The sequence below is a fragment of the Leptosomus discolor genome, chromosome 1, assembly GCF_034619465.1.
Source record: "Leptosomus discolor isolate bLepDis1 chromosome 1, bLepDis1.hap2, whole genome shotgun sequence".
Classification (NCBI taxonomy): Eukaryota; Metazoa; Chordata; class Aves; order Leptosomiformes; family Leptosomidae; genus Leptosomus; species Leptosomus discolor.
In genome coordinates this window covers 61,705,727-61,722,981 of record NC_141391.1, presented here as the reverse complement: position 1 = coordinate 61,722,981, position 17,255 = coordinate 61,705,727, and the positions used below count along the sequence as shown (strand labels likewise).

The window sequence follows — 17,255 nt, the reverse complement described above, 5'->3', positions numbered from 1 at the left end:
GCAGGAAAAGGCAGAGAAGGCAACTGTATACAAGGAGACAACATCAAGAGCAGTGGCTGCAGCAAATTAACCAGTTTTATCGCAGTAATGCCAAGTCCCAAGTTCTTTGGCAAACGGTAAATTACACAGATAAATAGTCATAGACATTAAAAGACTGTTCATCTTTCTCAGCTGCTGCTTCAACTGATAGGAACACCATGGAAGTAGCTCACTTTTCAGACTGATTAGTGGGCATCAATTCAGTGACATAATGCTAAGATTTTGCATAAATGATAAAATAAACATGATAACATAATAAATATTATGAACATGATAAAATAGAACCTCCGATAGTATTACTGCATTACCAGAAAGTGCTCACAGCAATTTCCAGTGGAGTGGGGAAGCCACTTTCAACCCATCATCGAAAAACCCCTAAAACCAAAGCCTACCCAAACTACTCACTGTCTTCTTCCAGTCCTCCCTCACACAAAGAGAGTACCCGCAAGCTTTTTCAGCATTATTTTTCCCCTTCCATTTCAGCTCTTTTGCCATGATGTCTGCACAGCAGCCACCGCTCCCCAACAAAAGTCAGAGAGTAATGGACTGCCAAACTGAGGAAGAAGAAACCTGTGAAGAGCAGTATGACTCTGAAAACTGCACTTGCAGCTCCAAGCATGCATCACCAACAGCACAATCCAACCCAGGTTTAATCCAATTTAAATACTGCAATTGCTATGGCAAGCTAGCATTTCACGCTTTCATTTTTCCCAGTCTTCAAACAGCAGATGTCATCATTTCACTTTTCCTTTTGATCTCTGTGTTATTTCCCCCACCATTTAGCCTTGTGTTTGTACTTATTATCAGACCAAATCTACAAAAAAAAAGACTATCTCTATAGGCAAGACGTACATTTAAAAAGGCCTCTGGATTTTTTAGACATCTAAGAATTATTTCTCAATTATCAGAGATATGATCGTAATATGCATTAATTGGGCTGGCACTGTTGAAGCTGTGGTATTACAAATTTCAACAGGCTAAACTGCTCAAGCACCTACCAAGGGTTCTAGGCAGGCATCAACTGAAATCCATGCAAGCCAGAGCAAAATTTTTCTTTGCAGTTAATTTTCTATCATTTATGCATTTCCCGCTGACAGGCTTCCAACAACAGTACAGTCATTCACAACAGGGTCCTTGCTTTCAGTGAGATCAGATGGAGCAGTTCAGCAGAGCTCTCCTGAAAAATCTCACCGACAAGCCTGCTTGCCCTGGTGAGACGTGCTAGCACAACTGTAGCGCTGACTCACTGAAAAGCGCAGTTTGTGGCAACATATACTAAAAGACCATCTTACAACCCTCCTTTTGTGGAAGAATGGTTAATAAGTAACCACTAAAACACGCTAGGTGTTCTTCAACCTAAGAGGTAAATCCTAAATCTTTTTTTTTTTTTTTTTTTTTTTTTTAAGAAAGAAGCTTAAAGTTCTAGATCTGTTGGCTCCACAAATGAAAACTACAGCACAACCCCCTACGTGGCATACTCTGGCACAGTATGAACTACAGCATACCCCAAAATACAAGCTAACTTGGCCCTGCATATCTTCTAGCTGTTATTAGCAGAGTTGTATGTCTAAATTAGTAGATTTTTCTAAAAGGTTCATTTGTATCTGTTCAGAATAGCAGGAAATGACCAGTGCTCCTTTCACTCCCTGGACAGCCAGACTGTCCACTTCAGGACAGCAACTACTCTGAAGGCCAATGGCCTGACAGCTTTCCTAGTCCATGTGCTTACGTACTATTTTCGCAAAGTACTTTTAACCCTTTCACAAGTTGCATATAAACACACATTTCATCTTTTCTCTCACAGATTCACCAGTAACTCTTAAACTACTACAGAACTGTGTTCCCAGAGTTTCACACTACTTTGATAAAGAGCACTACATGTACGCTGGCCACCAGATCGTCATTCAGGAGTCCATAGAACACTTTGGAGCTGTGGTATGGCCGGGGGTAAGTATGCGATACAGCACCCAGAAAGCTGACAGGACAGAAGGTAAACCATGACAGTGGCACACAAACATTGAGGAAGCTCTCTGAAATGACCCTTCTGACAGTGGAAGTTGCCCTATGCCGAATGAAGTTGCAAAGTACTTCGGCAGAAAGCTCTGCCTTATGCTAATGTGCCACTTCATGCCAAAAGAACCATGGCACCCAAGTATTTGTAAATTGGATGCATATACTGAAAAAAATTAAGAAAGGGAACTTGGGAAGAAGTGTTCAGCTTCTTCCACGTTTCTCATCAGTCACTGCTGGGAAGTAAACAATCAGCAGTATAAAAAGGAGGCTTAAAAAGAAAATTGTGAGAGATTAAATAAAGGAGGATAAAACAATTAAACATGTTTGTTTTAAAGAAGAGGCTGGAACAGTTCCATTGCAGTATGGAAAACCACACTTGCAAACAGTTCTTCTTCAGCCTTTGCTTCTCTTGTGCTTAAAACCAGAATTTTATGTGGACTGAGAAAACTGCCCTTGAGGGAAGAGAGGGTCAACTGACAGACATATGAAAATTAATATTTCAAAATTTTTCAGATCCACATTTATTGAAAAAGCTCACAGAAAATGGCAGACAATTTCAAAACAATAGAGAAAAAGAAAGCATATGGGTGGGTGAAACAGTATCTTGAAATGTCAGATCATCAGTTCTCACATTAATCAGGTGTCAGAGTGCAGACAGTAAAACTTTCCAAGAAAATCGAGAGGCTGCACAAATTGGACTGGTGATTCATTAGCTGTCAGCTTTCCCAGAGCAGGTAGCCAGTGTTGCATTACGAAAAGCACAAGAGTTAAAACAGTAACAGTAACACAACTCTAAAGAAAAGAAGCAAAAGGGAAAGTTAGTTTCTCTGGCATCAATTTATGTGGTTTATAAACAGCTAATTTATATCTTATCGATATGATCTTTACAAAGGTCTGACAAGCAACTTTCATACAGTGCTGCTGGATCTGTTTTGTTGGTTTGTTTTGGTGTTTTTTTTTTTTTTTTTAGTAAGTTTGTACTATTAACAATAGACAAGTGTTGAGTTGGTAAATAATACATTTTTAATATTTCCTTAAAAAAAATAAACAAAAGATAGTTTTTAAAATAAAAATCTCTGCTGAAGCCTGAATCTACTTTACGATAGTGATAATGAACCGCAACATTTACAATAATAAATCGTAACATTACTTTTTACATATTCCTACACCTTGTTTGCTGTTCTGACTGTGTGATTCACATCTAACACTGCCCACCTTGAGCTGTCAGCGGACTCACAGTGTATGGAAGTGTGTAGCAAATCCATATACCATAAACCTAAAAATAAGCTGTTGAATTTTTTTTAATATAAAAAACAGGACACATCACAATTCTTTCCATATTACATTTTTATGTTACAGCCTTCAGTGTTTTTCATTGTATAAAAAACCCCTCAAACCCTGTATAAAAACACTTAACGAATTTTTGTGCAACTTACCTGTTACCCTCTCATGGATATGTGTTAACCATTTTAGGCACTGGCTTTATCGCAATATCTGGAATCAAATCAAGAACAATTCAACCTCAAAGACAAAAAAGTTTTGGAAATTGGCGCTGGAACAGGCTTGGTTTCCATTGTGGCCTGTATCTTAGGTTAGTAAATTCATATTCCTTTTTGCATTTCTTGTGACAGATGAACTAGATCTACCACTGTCACTTTAAGGCAATGAAGCAACAGTTGAAGTAAACTTTGTCATGGCTCTTTTAAAAATGAAAATTACTATAAAATACTGTTTTGTTAATAAAAGTACCTAGTTTTTTGTGAGGGGGAGCCTGGGGAAGTTATGTGGATGAAGTTTTTTTATATATATATGTTCAACTACATACCTATGAGTTGAAATAAGTTCATGTTTTCTTTAGGAGCTTATGTTACAGCTACTGATTTGCCTGAAGTTCTTGAAAATCTCTCATATAATGTTTCAAGAAATACACAAAACACGAATATGCACAAACCTGAAGTGAGAAAACTGGTATGGGGAGAAAGCCTCAATGAAGACTTTCCTTTATCAACTTACCATTATGATTTCGTACTGGCAACTGATGTTGTATACCACCACACAGCTTTGGACCCCCTGCTAGGAACAATGGTGCATTTTTGTAAGCCAGGAACAGTATTACTATGGGCAAATAAATTCAGATTCAGTACAGACTATGAGTTTTTGGAAAAATTTTGCAAAATATTTAACACAACCATTCTAGCAGAATTTCCAGAATCAAGTGTCAAGCTGCTTAAAGCCACAGTAAGAGAGAATTAAAGAGAAAACTATGACTAATTTTGACTTAGTGGCAGCACCTTAGTTTGGAATGCTTTGCAGCACTATGGTGCACCTTCTGTGCGTTTATGTTTGTAAATGTGCAGCTGCATCTGAGTTTTGCACTACAAGTTAGGAAAAAATTGGCAAGACAAATGATACAGCGATTTGTCTCTGGTTGATACGTCTGACCTGTTCAAACAGACCAATTTCACTCCAGTGAAGGAACAATGTTAGTAGCAATAGTTAGTAAAAAGGCTTTAACAGAAAGCATTGCTCTTCTGGGCTGCACTGAACTTCTGCTGTTTGTAAGCTGTTTTCTTTCAGCAAGTTTCATTTATGTACTCTTTCAGAAAGCAATACAATTTTTAGCTTCATTATTTGTTTTTATTAATTATAAAATAATCTTTTAAAGCATCAGAGTGCACATGGTGTTTTTTGATCTTCAACTTTGCACATTTATTCTGTTGTGTTTTACATTTTTAACATTATTAAACATATATGTATAGCTTTACAATACCTGATCAAGATTTAACTGTCTGGCACTTTTATACACGTATCAGCCCTGCCCTGATACTCAACTTCACATGGATTTTTGAGTTTGCCTGAAATCACTCCAAAATGAAGATTTACAAGAGCACCTATGCATCAGCAATTCTGAGTTACACATTGTAACAGTTTGAGAGGTTGAATTTTTCTTAAAAAAATTAAATGTAAACTCTTGCAAACAATACAGGTAATGGTGTCCCGTTACTTTAGTCTAATAAATAAGATTTTAGCTACTCTTGAAGTAGCTTTAAGGCCTTCATACAATTGAAATTAAGATCAAACATGTTAAAATTCAGTTTACTGTAAAAAATACAGAGCTTTTACAGGTTTGCAGTTAAAAGTAACAGTTAAGAACCTAACATGCATGCAGTAAGCCTTTCCAGCCTAATTCCAAATCCTTGGTGTTGGCAGTTCTGGCACATCCATTGCCAGCAATGGGATGCACAATAAGGAAACTCCCTGATGACAGGAGTTTGGTTAACAGGTATTAAGCTGTACCCGGGTGCCTTTACTGATAAATACACACAATAATCAGCATTCATTAATGAAAACATGCGTTCCAATAAAAAGTCAAACTTATCTTTTAATATCCTGCCCCATATAAAATCACTTTAAGTTTACAATTGTTGGGTTTCTAGAATACACAATAATCAGGTGGATACATGACAGGAAGCCAGTTTTCAGTGAAAGTTGCACAATGAGTCCATCCAAGCAGCTTCATTAGCTGAAGAAAAAAAGAAAACGTTAAAAAAAATGAGAAGCTCTAGGGTCTTACTCTTTTTAAAATCTACGTCCTTCCAACAAACACTGCACTGATATCAACATCTAACTAAAGATGTCTATTATCAGAAAGATAACAGATTGGAGAACTCTCTGAACTACTTCGTCCTGAAAGGGGAAAAAGAAAACTATTCTGTATGATCTACAGTCTTTCAATTCAAGGCACAGAAAATTTTGTTCTAGGAGTTACAGTAATTCCCATTAGTTCTACACCTATATTCTACTAGCAATAACTGTGATTAATAAGAGTAAAAATAACAGTGGTTAAACAGCAACATAATGGATTTTAAATATGCAGAAGATCTTTGGCTAAGTTGTTTCTATTTTCTTTATGCCCCAAAGTAAGTTACAGAAGGTAAATCTGCCAAAAATGACAGTTACTCACAAACTGGCTATTCTAGAAAAACAAACAAGTCGTCACTATTAAATATGGAGGCCAAGCCACAAAAGCCTGAATAAAGTCAAAATGTTAAGTTTATCGAGTCCTACAATGTAAGGGGTATCCAAAATTAAAACATACTTATATCTTACTTTTAAAAGCTTACTCAGTGTGAATGTAGCTCGTTGCCTTACCAAATACACCTTACCTGAATGCAGTTTTTCAGGTTGTCCTTCGTTGGCTTCTCTTCCGCAAGTTTTGTGGCAAACTTGAGACCTCTCCCATACATTTTATTTACCAATGCGTGCTTATAGGCAAAACCCAAAACCTACAATGTGAAAACAAAATCAAATTAGATATTTTAATATTTCAATATTACAATGCTTAACAAGTACTAGCAGATTCTGTTCAGGTAGCAGAAGTGATTTAAACAAGGCAAAACATTTACACAAGATAGCTTGCATTTTTCTTTGTAGTAAAACAGATGATTCATTAGTTATGAACATGAACTTCCTAGAGACTATTTCTGACTTCATGAACATATTTGACTTCAGAATATCTTATATAACACAGATGTCACTTCTCTAAATTTTTATTCGTCACATTCCTAGCTTCTTTGGATTTTCATTCTCTAGAGGCAACTATATGGTATTAAAAAAAATTAAGGAAAAAAAAAATCAAGAACCAGGCAGGTGTATCTTTGACCCACAGAAACAAAGACCCAACTGAGAGTTTTGATTCCAGGAAGTCACAAACTTACTGCAGAAACACGTATGAAGGTACACAGTGAATGACAGACACAGACACACATACACACAGAGAAATGCACATAATCATCAACAAGCAATGAAGACAGGTAAGCATGAAGACAAGCCTCAGGTTTTGGGTCACCTCCTCCCTGCTGGTAATTTATTAAGAGATTATTAAAAAAGCTTCCTCTTGATAATGATTCTAAAGAGACAGCTTCCAATACTTGCCGATGCTATAACTACCATGCGCAAATGAATGTATCTACTTCAGAGCTAACATAAAATAAATCAGGACCTTAACACCCACACACTGACAGCACTCAGGGTGCTGCAAGATATTTCGTTTCACCAGCTACAGCACTAAGAATTAGTGCAATCAAGACATTGTTTCATATATTCCCTTGGGACTACTCAGGGTAAATAGCTGATTTTTTATTTTTTACTGAAGAGTGACAGCAGCAAAGTTGGTGAATATGGTGGTGGTTCTGTTGTTGGCAAAGTTTATGAAATCTCGTATTAAAGAGTTTTCTCTTCATTTCCCCTCACTCATTACATTTTTCCTTTCCTCTGACTCCCATAAGAAACGTTACATTTTCCCAGTGTCCACTGAAAATATCCCATTAAGAAAAGCTAACAGAACACTTCAAGGATGTTTAGAAATAAGTATTTTGCATTACAGTGAAAAAAAAATTAAATATTTCTTAATACAAACATTAAGGACTCAGAGATCTGAATCCTGCAAAGACTGAAGAACCTGCCTAATTTTAGCTGCCTGAACACTTCCATTGAATGTTAATCACACACACACAAGTCTTTGCAGGATTAATACTTAAAAGACTGAGCTAAAAAAAAACCAAGCTTAATTATCAAGCAAGTAAAGGTGTAATTAAAGTATGCACCAAACAGAGTTGCTCATTCTACTTCTGTCTTCAAGTACTAATTTTGTTGCGTTGAAGTACTCTCTTAAGCTGTTGTAGCTTAAAACACACACATATATGCAACAATGAGCATACAGCACTAGTCACATATAGATTTTCCAAATATTGCTATTGGAAAAATACTTTGCATGCTGCATTCTCAATCCAATCATTTTGGATATTTTCCTAAAGCAAAACACATTAGCAAACACTTCTGAGTAACTGCTCAGTGGATCCATTAGCAGATTTAGTCGGTTAAATTAAACTTAAAAAAAAAATAATCCCTTCTGTAAAAGATGATAGAACCACAAAACAAAAACAAAACGAAACAAAAAAAAAATCAAATGAAAAATGCATTGGAGCTCTCAGCAAACGTAACATGTTGGAGGCTAACCAGAAATAATGTCACTGCTCTATTAAGAAAGCTCTTACCTGACCCTGTAAGTTTTGAATGGTTATTGAACATCAGTGATAAAGGCAGGAGGAAAGCCACTTGACAGCATTTCTTTCGTAACAGGGCTTCCTAGAGTTTTTGTGGCAAGAAAACAAAGCATTTTACGAAACACCCTTGCTCTGACCAAATAAAAGTCTGGGTATTTCTAAATGAGAAAAAAGTTCTCTGGTGGACCCAAAGACTGAAAACACTGCTCCAAGAGCTCTTGATAAAAAACAATAATTTCTGTCTTAGTGCTTGGAAAAAAAAAAAACCAACAACCCCAACAAAAACCAATCAACCGTATACAAGTTAAGTAAAACTCCTAAAAGTTCATTAGCACTTCCGAAGTAAAGAATAATGCATGAGATGCTCTAAAATCAGAATAGGCTTACAAACAAAAAGTGTTAGATAAGTAATACTTTATAACTTATATATATATTGGTCAAATTTAGCCTTATAATTAAAATACTGCAAGCTTTACAAGATCACAGAAGTGAAGATTATGATTCCTTGATATGTGTAAACAAAATGTAAACTGGAGTGCTATTTAGATGTAACAGAGGAAACAGCTGCTATCTGAAAGTATAACAACAGCAAATAAACCAATTTATAGTACTTAAAAGCAGTTGCTAGATTAGAGAATAGGAATGAATTCGAAGTATGATATTATGTCATAATTTCAATAAATATAATTAAGGCTAGCTTTTACAGAACAAGTAATATGTCCCAGAAATTGGCCAGAGAGAGATAAACAAAGGGTCATAAGAATAGGCCATGAGTACTTCTAGGATACTGGGGGAGAAATCACTGTTAGATACTTCAGTCCCCACACTAATGGTCCGTAATACTAAACGCGCCAAGAGCCAGACCCATGAAAGTGGTTGGACGTCCACCTCTTAACTAGCTCCTTAACTTGCCATTGGCTACATAAAGATGCATATTTAGGAGTGTAAAATGCTGACATGGACTCTCCCAAGGTATTTGCAGTGCTAAAGTATTTAAAAGCCTGAAAACACTCTTCAAAAAAAGAACATTTTTTAAATCCAGCAGCACTAAACTACCTAATAAAACTTTTTCTGGTATCCTAATACTGTTACCTATGAAAAGGAACACAGATTTATATAATCAGTTACTTCACCATTTAAACCGTTGATTAAAACGTAGCTACATTTACAACTAATTAAAATACTAGGTTAAGTGATATAATCTACGAGATAACACATTCCAACTACTTCTAAGAACACTGAAGTCGTAATGTTTATAATTACCAGCAAATGAGTTTTTTCAGGTTCATAAACATCTGTGGTAACAAACTAAGGTTTCTTAGCTACATTTGTTGACTCCTCTCTGCTCTGTCAACTGGCCTATTACAAATAAAAGCAATACTCATAAAAAAAATTGACTCATCAATTTTCAAGAGAGGGAGGAGAGTTATGGGAATCAAGTATCCAGCAACAACTGTTTGGCAGTGACTGAATACGATCAGCTGGAAGAAGCAGATTCATCTGACAGTGTAGACAGTAACATGAAAAACAATCCAGGCTAAAGGGGTTTAAAACACAAGATGGAAAGGTCTGTGCCTTTTATTTGTTTTTAAACTTATTTTAAAATGTGACATTTGCTTTTCCCCAACAGCTGATTTAAAGGTTGAGGAGCATTAAATTCTACAGATGAGTCAGTCCCAGTAACAAACAGCAACATCCTACTACTGTCCTGTAGCAGTTTTGTTCAAAACTGGGAATTTGGCCTAAAAATTTCAAAGCTATGTTCTAGGTAAAAGAAAAACCGCATAACTTGTATTCCATTACTAAAATCCCTAAAGCACTATCACAAATGCGTTGGCATAATCAAACAAATACTTGCTGCATAGACCTGTCTCCATTGGAGATTATCTGAAACGCTTTTGTGTACACAGGGGACAAATATTTTCTTCCACGTTTCATTTGAAAACAGGCTTCAGTGACAAGTGATCTAACTATAATAGCCGAAAGCGTCAACAAATGCACTTACTATCAAGAGTCAGCACCAGTTTCCCTCCATACTTGCTACAGTACGGGGACAAGCAGGATACTTCAGTGGAAAACAGGCAATTCAAAGGAACCAAGGAATGCCCTGTGGCAACACAGGTGCTACTCCTGCAGAGGAGAGGAGAAGCAAGTGACAGTACTTGGCTTACTAGAGGGTGAGCTTCTGAAACACACAGAAAAGCGATGATGTTCCTGATTCATCTTTAAGAACAACATAGAAGATAAACACGGTCTCTGTTTTCAAAAATGTACTTATCCTTTACATTACTGACATCTGGATGAACTATGACTTACAGGAAGCTTAGAAGTAAAACCACCGAGATCAATGTTTCTATCTAAAGCCATGCATATACTTGAATGATCAGTGTAGTATTCAAGGACCTTATTTCTATCCTTTCTCACCCAGTTGTTCCATCTTTTGAGTGCCAATGCCACAAAGCCATGTTCACGTACAAGAAAAGTGCCACATTTTTGTTTCCAACATGGTGTGTTAGAATAAGCTGGTTGCCTCTTGAGGACTTTCATTTGAAGGGCATTCACACAAGGTCTGTCCCTGATCCTACATCACTACTCCACTCTATCCTTCCTCCTTCCAAACCTCTTCTGTTCCCCAAAAGGCAAATGAGTCAGGTTAGGTGACAGGACCAAGTCACAACTTCATTTTATCAGTCTGGCCTAAATCAGTCCAGAGCAGCATCACAGAAAGGCTGTTCAAGTCACAATTTCTTCTTTTCTACCAAGGTGAATTTTGACAAGCACAAGTCAGCTGGACTGAAGAACACAATCAACACTTTTGCCATTACCCTAGCAAAGATACTTGTTTCTTTGACAGAATCTGTTTTGAAGCCTTAAACACTACTTTACAAAATTAAGCCATCAACATTGTTCCTAAACTCCCCATCGCAAAGGAAGCAAGCTACATGAACAGTATGGTTCCCCTTAAATGGTCAAAACTCCAAATTTTCCTCTAACAGACTGTAAAATTAAATTATTTGCACTAAGCTATCCAATTTGTTTTTAAAATAGCAAAATATTCCAGAAGTACAACAGCATATTGCATGCAAGGTGGAGATTCACACAACTGTTTCCTCCCAACAGACAGAAGCAGCTGCAAAGGAGGAAGACCAAAGGCCACTGCAGATATTTAAAACATTCTATTGGCCCATCTCTAGGACAGAAGACACTGATTTTTATTCAAACAGGAAGCTGAGAGGCTTTAAGCACAATCCCACTTACAAAACTTGTCAGCCATTACAAATAAAATGAATGAATACTGATCAGGCAGCTGGAACATAAGGTGTAGCTTGGCAGAGGTGGGTGGAATGAAGGAACTGTAAAGTATTAAGTTTCTTTTCGAAGAAAAGTTACAGCCCATGACCCAGGTATACAGCTATTCTCACAGCAAAGACAGTAACTGTAAATTTTTTTCTTCTGCTTTTTTCTGTCAGGCCATATCATAATTATGTAGTCTTAGTCATTAATGACCCTTAAAAAAAATAAAGCATAATTGGATCCTCATCATGTATTTATGATTTTACATGACCAAAGAACATTTGGTCATTAGCTGCCAACTGCAGTGCTAACAACTGAAGCAGCTGGTCTGAACAGTGCAATTACTAACTGCAGCCAGTGCAGCTAAGTTTTCTTAGCCAGTGCCTAAGAAAACTACTAGATGGACATGACACCTGTTAGTAAGGGAAATGAAAGAATATGAACAGCAGCAAGCATGAAAGTTCTAGGAAGCAATAAAGGAAAAACAAAAAAGTTTTTTCTCAATTGAAAATAACTCCCTTTGCCCCAGCATTGATACTGAAGTCTTTAGGGTTGTAATTCTTAATTTAATAAGTAACTGATGTGAAGCACCTGGGTAAACAGTTCTTGACAAGACAATGGGACAGAAGTAACAAACAGACCTAAACCCAAGAACCAGAAACTTTAGTGGCTGATTGCCCAAGAAACCTGGCCAAATTGCATGCCTCAGCTGAAATCCTGTCCTCTAGTTGAACTCAGCTGATTATAACGTGAAAACCACAAATCTAGAAGTTAGGATACCCGCCTCCAATTGAAGACCCTCACTCACTGAGCTTGCACAGTAGAATTAAAAATTGCTGTACCTTTAAATGAAGGCAAAGGTAATTTACACCAATCAACTTTATTGAAATATCCTCCAGCATCTCTTTCTGCAAAGAACTGCTAGTAAATAGCTAATACTGAACTCTATGTGTTATTGGCTTACACACCACAAACGATTCCATCAATTTTGTGACAACAGGCCCAACTCTTTTCTCCAAATCTGTTATCAGGGAAAATCATTAGGAGTGCTCTACTACCTCCTTTCAAAGAAAAATTCTCAGTCCTCATGCCTTTTCAAGAGTTTCCAGAAAAAGAAAACTTCAAAGTATAAAACTGAACAATTAAAAGTCTCAGTTCCAATTATCATATGAAAGTTTTAAGTAGCAGCATGTTATTTCTTTCCCTTTAGACTTTTTTTTTTAACCTTATCTATAGGTACTGCTGGGATTAGAGTTACTGAACAGTACCACGGAAGAGATGTGAGGACTCAACCTTGAAGGTCTCTTCCAACTGAAACTGTTCTATGATTCTATGATACATCCATAGTGTGATCTTCAGACACATTAAATTGATAGCTAGCAAAACTAACACTGCATCATTACTGACCTACATACATGCTCCTAGATCACAGATCACACGAAGAAAACCACCAAAGAAATGAGTGAGCTACATCAGCAGTCACTGAATCACAAAATGGTTCAAGGTAGAAGGGAGCTCTGGAGATCATCTTGTCCAATCCCGCTGCTCAAAGCAGGGCCACCCCGTGCAGTTTGCCCTGGATCATGTCCGATTAAATTTTGACTGTCTCCAAAGACTGAGACTTCATCAGCTCTCCAGGCAACCCATTGTAGTGTTTGATCACCCTCACAGCAAAAAAAAAAAAAAACAACCAAAAAACCCCCCAAAAACTCCAACACATTGCCACTCCGCCCCCAAATAGTAAAAACAAACCCAATTTTTAATTAAGTAGAAGTTTCTGTGGTTTAGTTTGTGCTCACTGACTCTTGTCCTGTCACTGGGAACCACTGGAAAGAGCCTGGCTCCACCTTCTTTACTCCCCCATCATACATCTATACACACAAACAAAACCTCCTTGAACTTTCTCTTATCCAGGCGAACAGCCTCAGCCTCTCCTCATACGACAGGTGCTCCAGTCCCTTAATCACCTTTGTAGCCCTTGTAATACCACTTTACTAGTGATCATAACCATTCTGATATAAGGTAATTTGTCCAGAAGCAATAGAACACAGAAGATAAACTGTATGCAGGCCAGGCAAGGTTGAGTAAGGGAGGCTACGCATGGGGACAGGACAGAAAGGCTGCAGAAAAGCACAGGACAATGATGCACCTCAGTGGTCGTTAGGATGTAGCATGACAGGCTCATTTTCTACATTTACAGAAGCCACCTATTTAAAACACTCAGAGCACTCTAGAACATTTCTAGGCTAAAAGTACCCTCAATGTACTGGTTTTGGCTGGGATAGAGTTAATTTTCTTCACAGTAGCTCCTATAGGCCATGCTTTGGATTTGTGCTGAAAAGAGTGTTGATAACACAGGGATGTTTTAGTTGCTGCTGAGCAGGGCTGGCACAGACAGCATCAAGGTCTTTTTTGCTTCTCACCCTGCCCCACCAGCGAGCAGGCTGGGGTTGCACAAGAAGCTGGAAGAAGACACAGTTGGGACAGCTGACCCCAACTGACCAAAGGGATATTCCATACTGTATGACATCATGCTCAGCATATAAAGCTGGGGGAAGAAGAAAGAAGGGTAGGACATTCGGAGCGATGGCACTTGTCTTCCCAAGTAACCACTAAAGGAGATGGAGCCCTGCTTTCCTGGAGATGGCTGAACGCCTGCCTGCTGGTAGGAAGTGGTGAGTGAACTCCTTGTTTTGCTTTGCTTGTGTGCACAGCTTTCGCTTTACCTATCAAACTGCCTTTATTTTGACCTATGAGTTGTCTCACTTTCACATTTCTAATTCCCTTCCCCATCCTGCTGCAGGGGAGTACGCAAGTGGCTGCGTAGGGCTCATGACAGTCAATCAGTCTAGATTTCAATTTGACTAGTAAAAGCAAGAGGGAAAAGCAGACAAACATACTGTGTGAACAGGATGTAAATTATTTCCATATGAAATACTACAAAAATCTAAAAAGCTTTGTTGGCCTTTCAGTACCAATTTAACCATAGTGAAGCATCGATTTTCAGAGCAAAACCTGAATATGCACTTAGACAAATCCTTGGTTAAGGCAGTCAGAGAGGTTCAATCCCTACTCTGTGCGATTCAGATCAGAGTTACTCATTCCAGGCCCAGAGCACACAACTCAAGAGTGCCAGGAACCAACAACTATCTTGAAAAAAACCACATAACAAAGAGCGATAAATTCCCAAGATGTCATCTATATTGGCAGGTTTTCCACTCCCATCAGCTTTAAAAATAAAAAGGCAGCAGTAAACCAGGGGTTGCTATACTGGAACACAGTACTATATTTACAAATAGCAAGAAAATCATGTGCCAGACAACATGATTAAAGCACAAAATCTGCTACCACAGGTTATTACAATCAGTTAAAGATTAGAAGAGGAACACAGAAAAGATGCAGGTGTACAAGACTATATACGTTAAAAGAAGTGAGGGTAACCACCATCAACCTTCTTGTTCAGGCTTCCAGCTAAAGCACAAGTTCTTATCCGGAAGATGAGTTACAGTCAAGGAAATTAAGCAATTTTTTTAATTGAAAAGTTTTTCTTTTGTAACTATCTGAAGGGCTTTGGCAATTTAACCGAGTTATAGAAGAATACATTGGTCACTTCATCTTCCTCTAAAACACAGCCATATGCAAGAGTTAAGTACAGCAACTGATTAATACTCAATAACTCAACAGTTAAACACACAAAGTCATAAACTGTGTAAATCAAAAGCTACATAACTCATCACCTACAATGGATTTTTTTTTTTCTTCTGGAATAGCTCTCTTGAATGAAGCAGACAAAAACTTAAATCTCAGGATGAGGAACCTTGAAGTGACAGGGTAATCTGTGCTAATAAATATGTAAGTGTAATTATTTCCAAGGGTTTCTTCCTTTACCTCCACAGACATTACTGACAGCAAACCACAAAACTTCTCTTGTCCATAGTGTAGAAGAGGCTACAGAATGCAGGACTGAACAGAGTAGGGGTGCTGCACACTTCTGTACGTGTACAGCTAGAGCAGTGCAGAGGTTAATCAAAACTATTCACTGAAAGGTACAGAAAGAAGCAATTCAATAAAGCAAGCAGCTTTTTTCATGGAAATCTGGTACTGTTCTATACCCTTCCCTTAGCCTCTACATTCACATGCACAGAGATGGGCTTACCATGGATTTGACAGGCTTGGCAAAACCTCTGTGGAAAAAGGTCATTAAAGAAGCACAACATATGGGGACAGCATGAAAAAGTAGAAGGGAGGAATGCATGAGGCTGTGCACACAAAGGTGGTGCATATTTCTACGAGGAACCATCAAAAAAACCATCATGCAAAAGAAAAAAAACCTCTGCTCTGCTCTCTTACCTTGCTATCAAAAAGATCAGTCCATTTTGTTGTTTCCCAGAATGTCTCTGTCAAAGCTTCTGAGCAGCTCTCATGATCCTCATCTTTGCCTTCTGCATCACTGGAAGCAGCCCCTTCTTGGGCCTGCAGATGAAGCAGCTGGTCAGCAAGTGCACTTCCTTTTCGACAAAGCGCATCCACTAAAGTCGTCTTCTGTTTTTCCATTTCACTAGAAAAACACAGCATGAAAAATATTACAGACCTGTTGCAGATACCTCATTAAGAACAGAATCAGTGCTTTACTGAGTGTAAGCTAAAAGCTGACAGAAGTTAGTACACACAAAATTAAAATAAGCACAAAGATAATCTTTAAAGCATGGCTATTTACTATAAATTAAACTCATTGTAAAAAATTACCTAGAGGCAGTACGCACTAAACAAGCTCAATTGTTCTAAGTCTGAAATGCCTTTTGTGCCTCAAGGCAAGGGCAACTCAGGATTCTAAAACTGCATAAGCCAGCATCTAGAAATACAGCTTTATAGCTCCTGGCATTATAAACAGAGAGTTGAATCCACCAACAACATAAGCAGACACAATTCTGCTGACTTCAAAGGAATTGCACCCATTTAGAGCACCACTGAATTTGCTGTTCAATTTCAGATGTCAGATTCAATCACATGACCTAATGGATCAATTACCAAGAAACGTTTAGAATGAAGTTTATTATGTCACAGCTTTGCTTTTATATCAGCAACTCTAGAATTATACACAAATACCCAGGATATCTGGAACAGGCAGACTAATTTTACAGTTGAAATTTGGTATTTTATCATCTAAAATAATCCACAAATATGCATCTCCCATTTTAAGGGCTTAATCTTCAAATCTGCTGCTGTATTTGCGACTAAAACAGCACTACAGCACACACTCCGCTATCCATCAGTAATTCTCCAGACTAGAGAGTCACCTTCAAAATACTGTCTTCCTAAGGATAGATACTGGTAATTCAGAGGAACAATGTAAAACTAAAGAAAAACAACAGTCTCAAAAATACTCTGAAGCACAAGCATGGTCATCACACTTTTCACCAAGGAAATCTTTTGCAAGCAGTTAGACTGCTGTCAATTCTGCCTTCAAATACAGGTCCAAAAGGTTGCAAAGAAGAGGCAATTAGCATTCAAAACACGCACCCCTATATCAATATTCTCCGATCTAAGATTAAGCTTGATACAAAAAACTTAACATCCCAATTTTCTGACATATTTAAATCCTGAAAGCAGCCTTGTTTATTTTATTTAATATTTCTAAGTAAAAGTTTGCAGGTTTCAGGCTTCCTGCATTTTGGAGCTGTAATAAAAAAATGAAACAATTTTGCAGTCAAGTTTGAAATTACCTATGCCCCCTAGAATAACACAAGTTATTCAGAAAGGTTATAGTCATTCCATTTCTTACAAGCAGAGACAAAGCACATAGATTACAGAAATAGGATGCAAGAAAATTATTTACTGGGTAGG

The 17,255-nt window shown here is 37.6% G+C and overlaps 2 protein-coding genes across 2 annotated transcripts in view; one reads left to right on the top strand and one right to left on the bottom strand.

The window, feature by feature from the left end:
* Positions 1-565: 565 nt before the first annotated feature.
* METTL21C (methyltransferase 21C, AARS1 lysine) lies at positions 566-5,378 on the top strand. The gene is made up of 4 exons (XM_009949861.2): positions 566-686; positions 1,844-1,986; positions 3,526-3,643; positions 3,911-5,378. The coding sequence occupies exons 1-4, from the start codon at positions 581-583 to the stop codon at positions 4,303-4,305; spliced, it is 762 nt and encodes a 253-aa protein (XP_009948163.2). The 5' UTR covers positions 566-580; the 3' UTR covers positions 4,306-5,378.
* A 38-nt stretch (positions 5,379-5,416) lies between these two features.
* Positions 5,417-17,255, bottom strand: part of TPP2 (tripeptidyl peptidase 2) — a 56,696-nt gene continuing 44,857 nt past the window's right edge. The window contains exons 28-30 of the mRNA XM_086476737.1: positions 15,762-15,969; positions 6,219-6,338; positions 5,417-5,575 (exon numbers count right to left, since the gene is read on the bottom strand). Of these exons, the coding sequence (XP_086332863.1) occupies positions 5,486-5,575; positions 6,219-6,338; positions 15,762-15,969 (418 nt within the window). The 3' untranslated portion in view covers positions 5,417-5,485. The remainder of the gene's footprint in view (positions 5,576-6,218; positions 6,339-15,761; positions 15,970-17,255) is intronic.

Excerpts from the sequence above, each read along its gene's own strand:
- METTL21C (XM_009949861.2), top strand. The coding sequence starts at position 581 with ATGGACTGCCAAACTGAGGAAGAAGAAACCTGTGAAGAGCAGTATGAC. Across the intron at positions 687-1,843 it reads AACAGCACAATCCAACCCAG|ATTCACCAGTAACTCTTAAA; the intron begins GTTTAATCCAAT and ends TTTCTCTCACAG. Across the intron at positions 1,987-3,525 it reads GAGCTGTGGTATGGCCGGGG|GCACTGGCTTTATCGCAATA; the intron begins GTAAGTATGCGA and ends TAACCATTTTAG.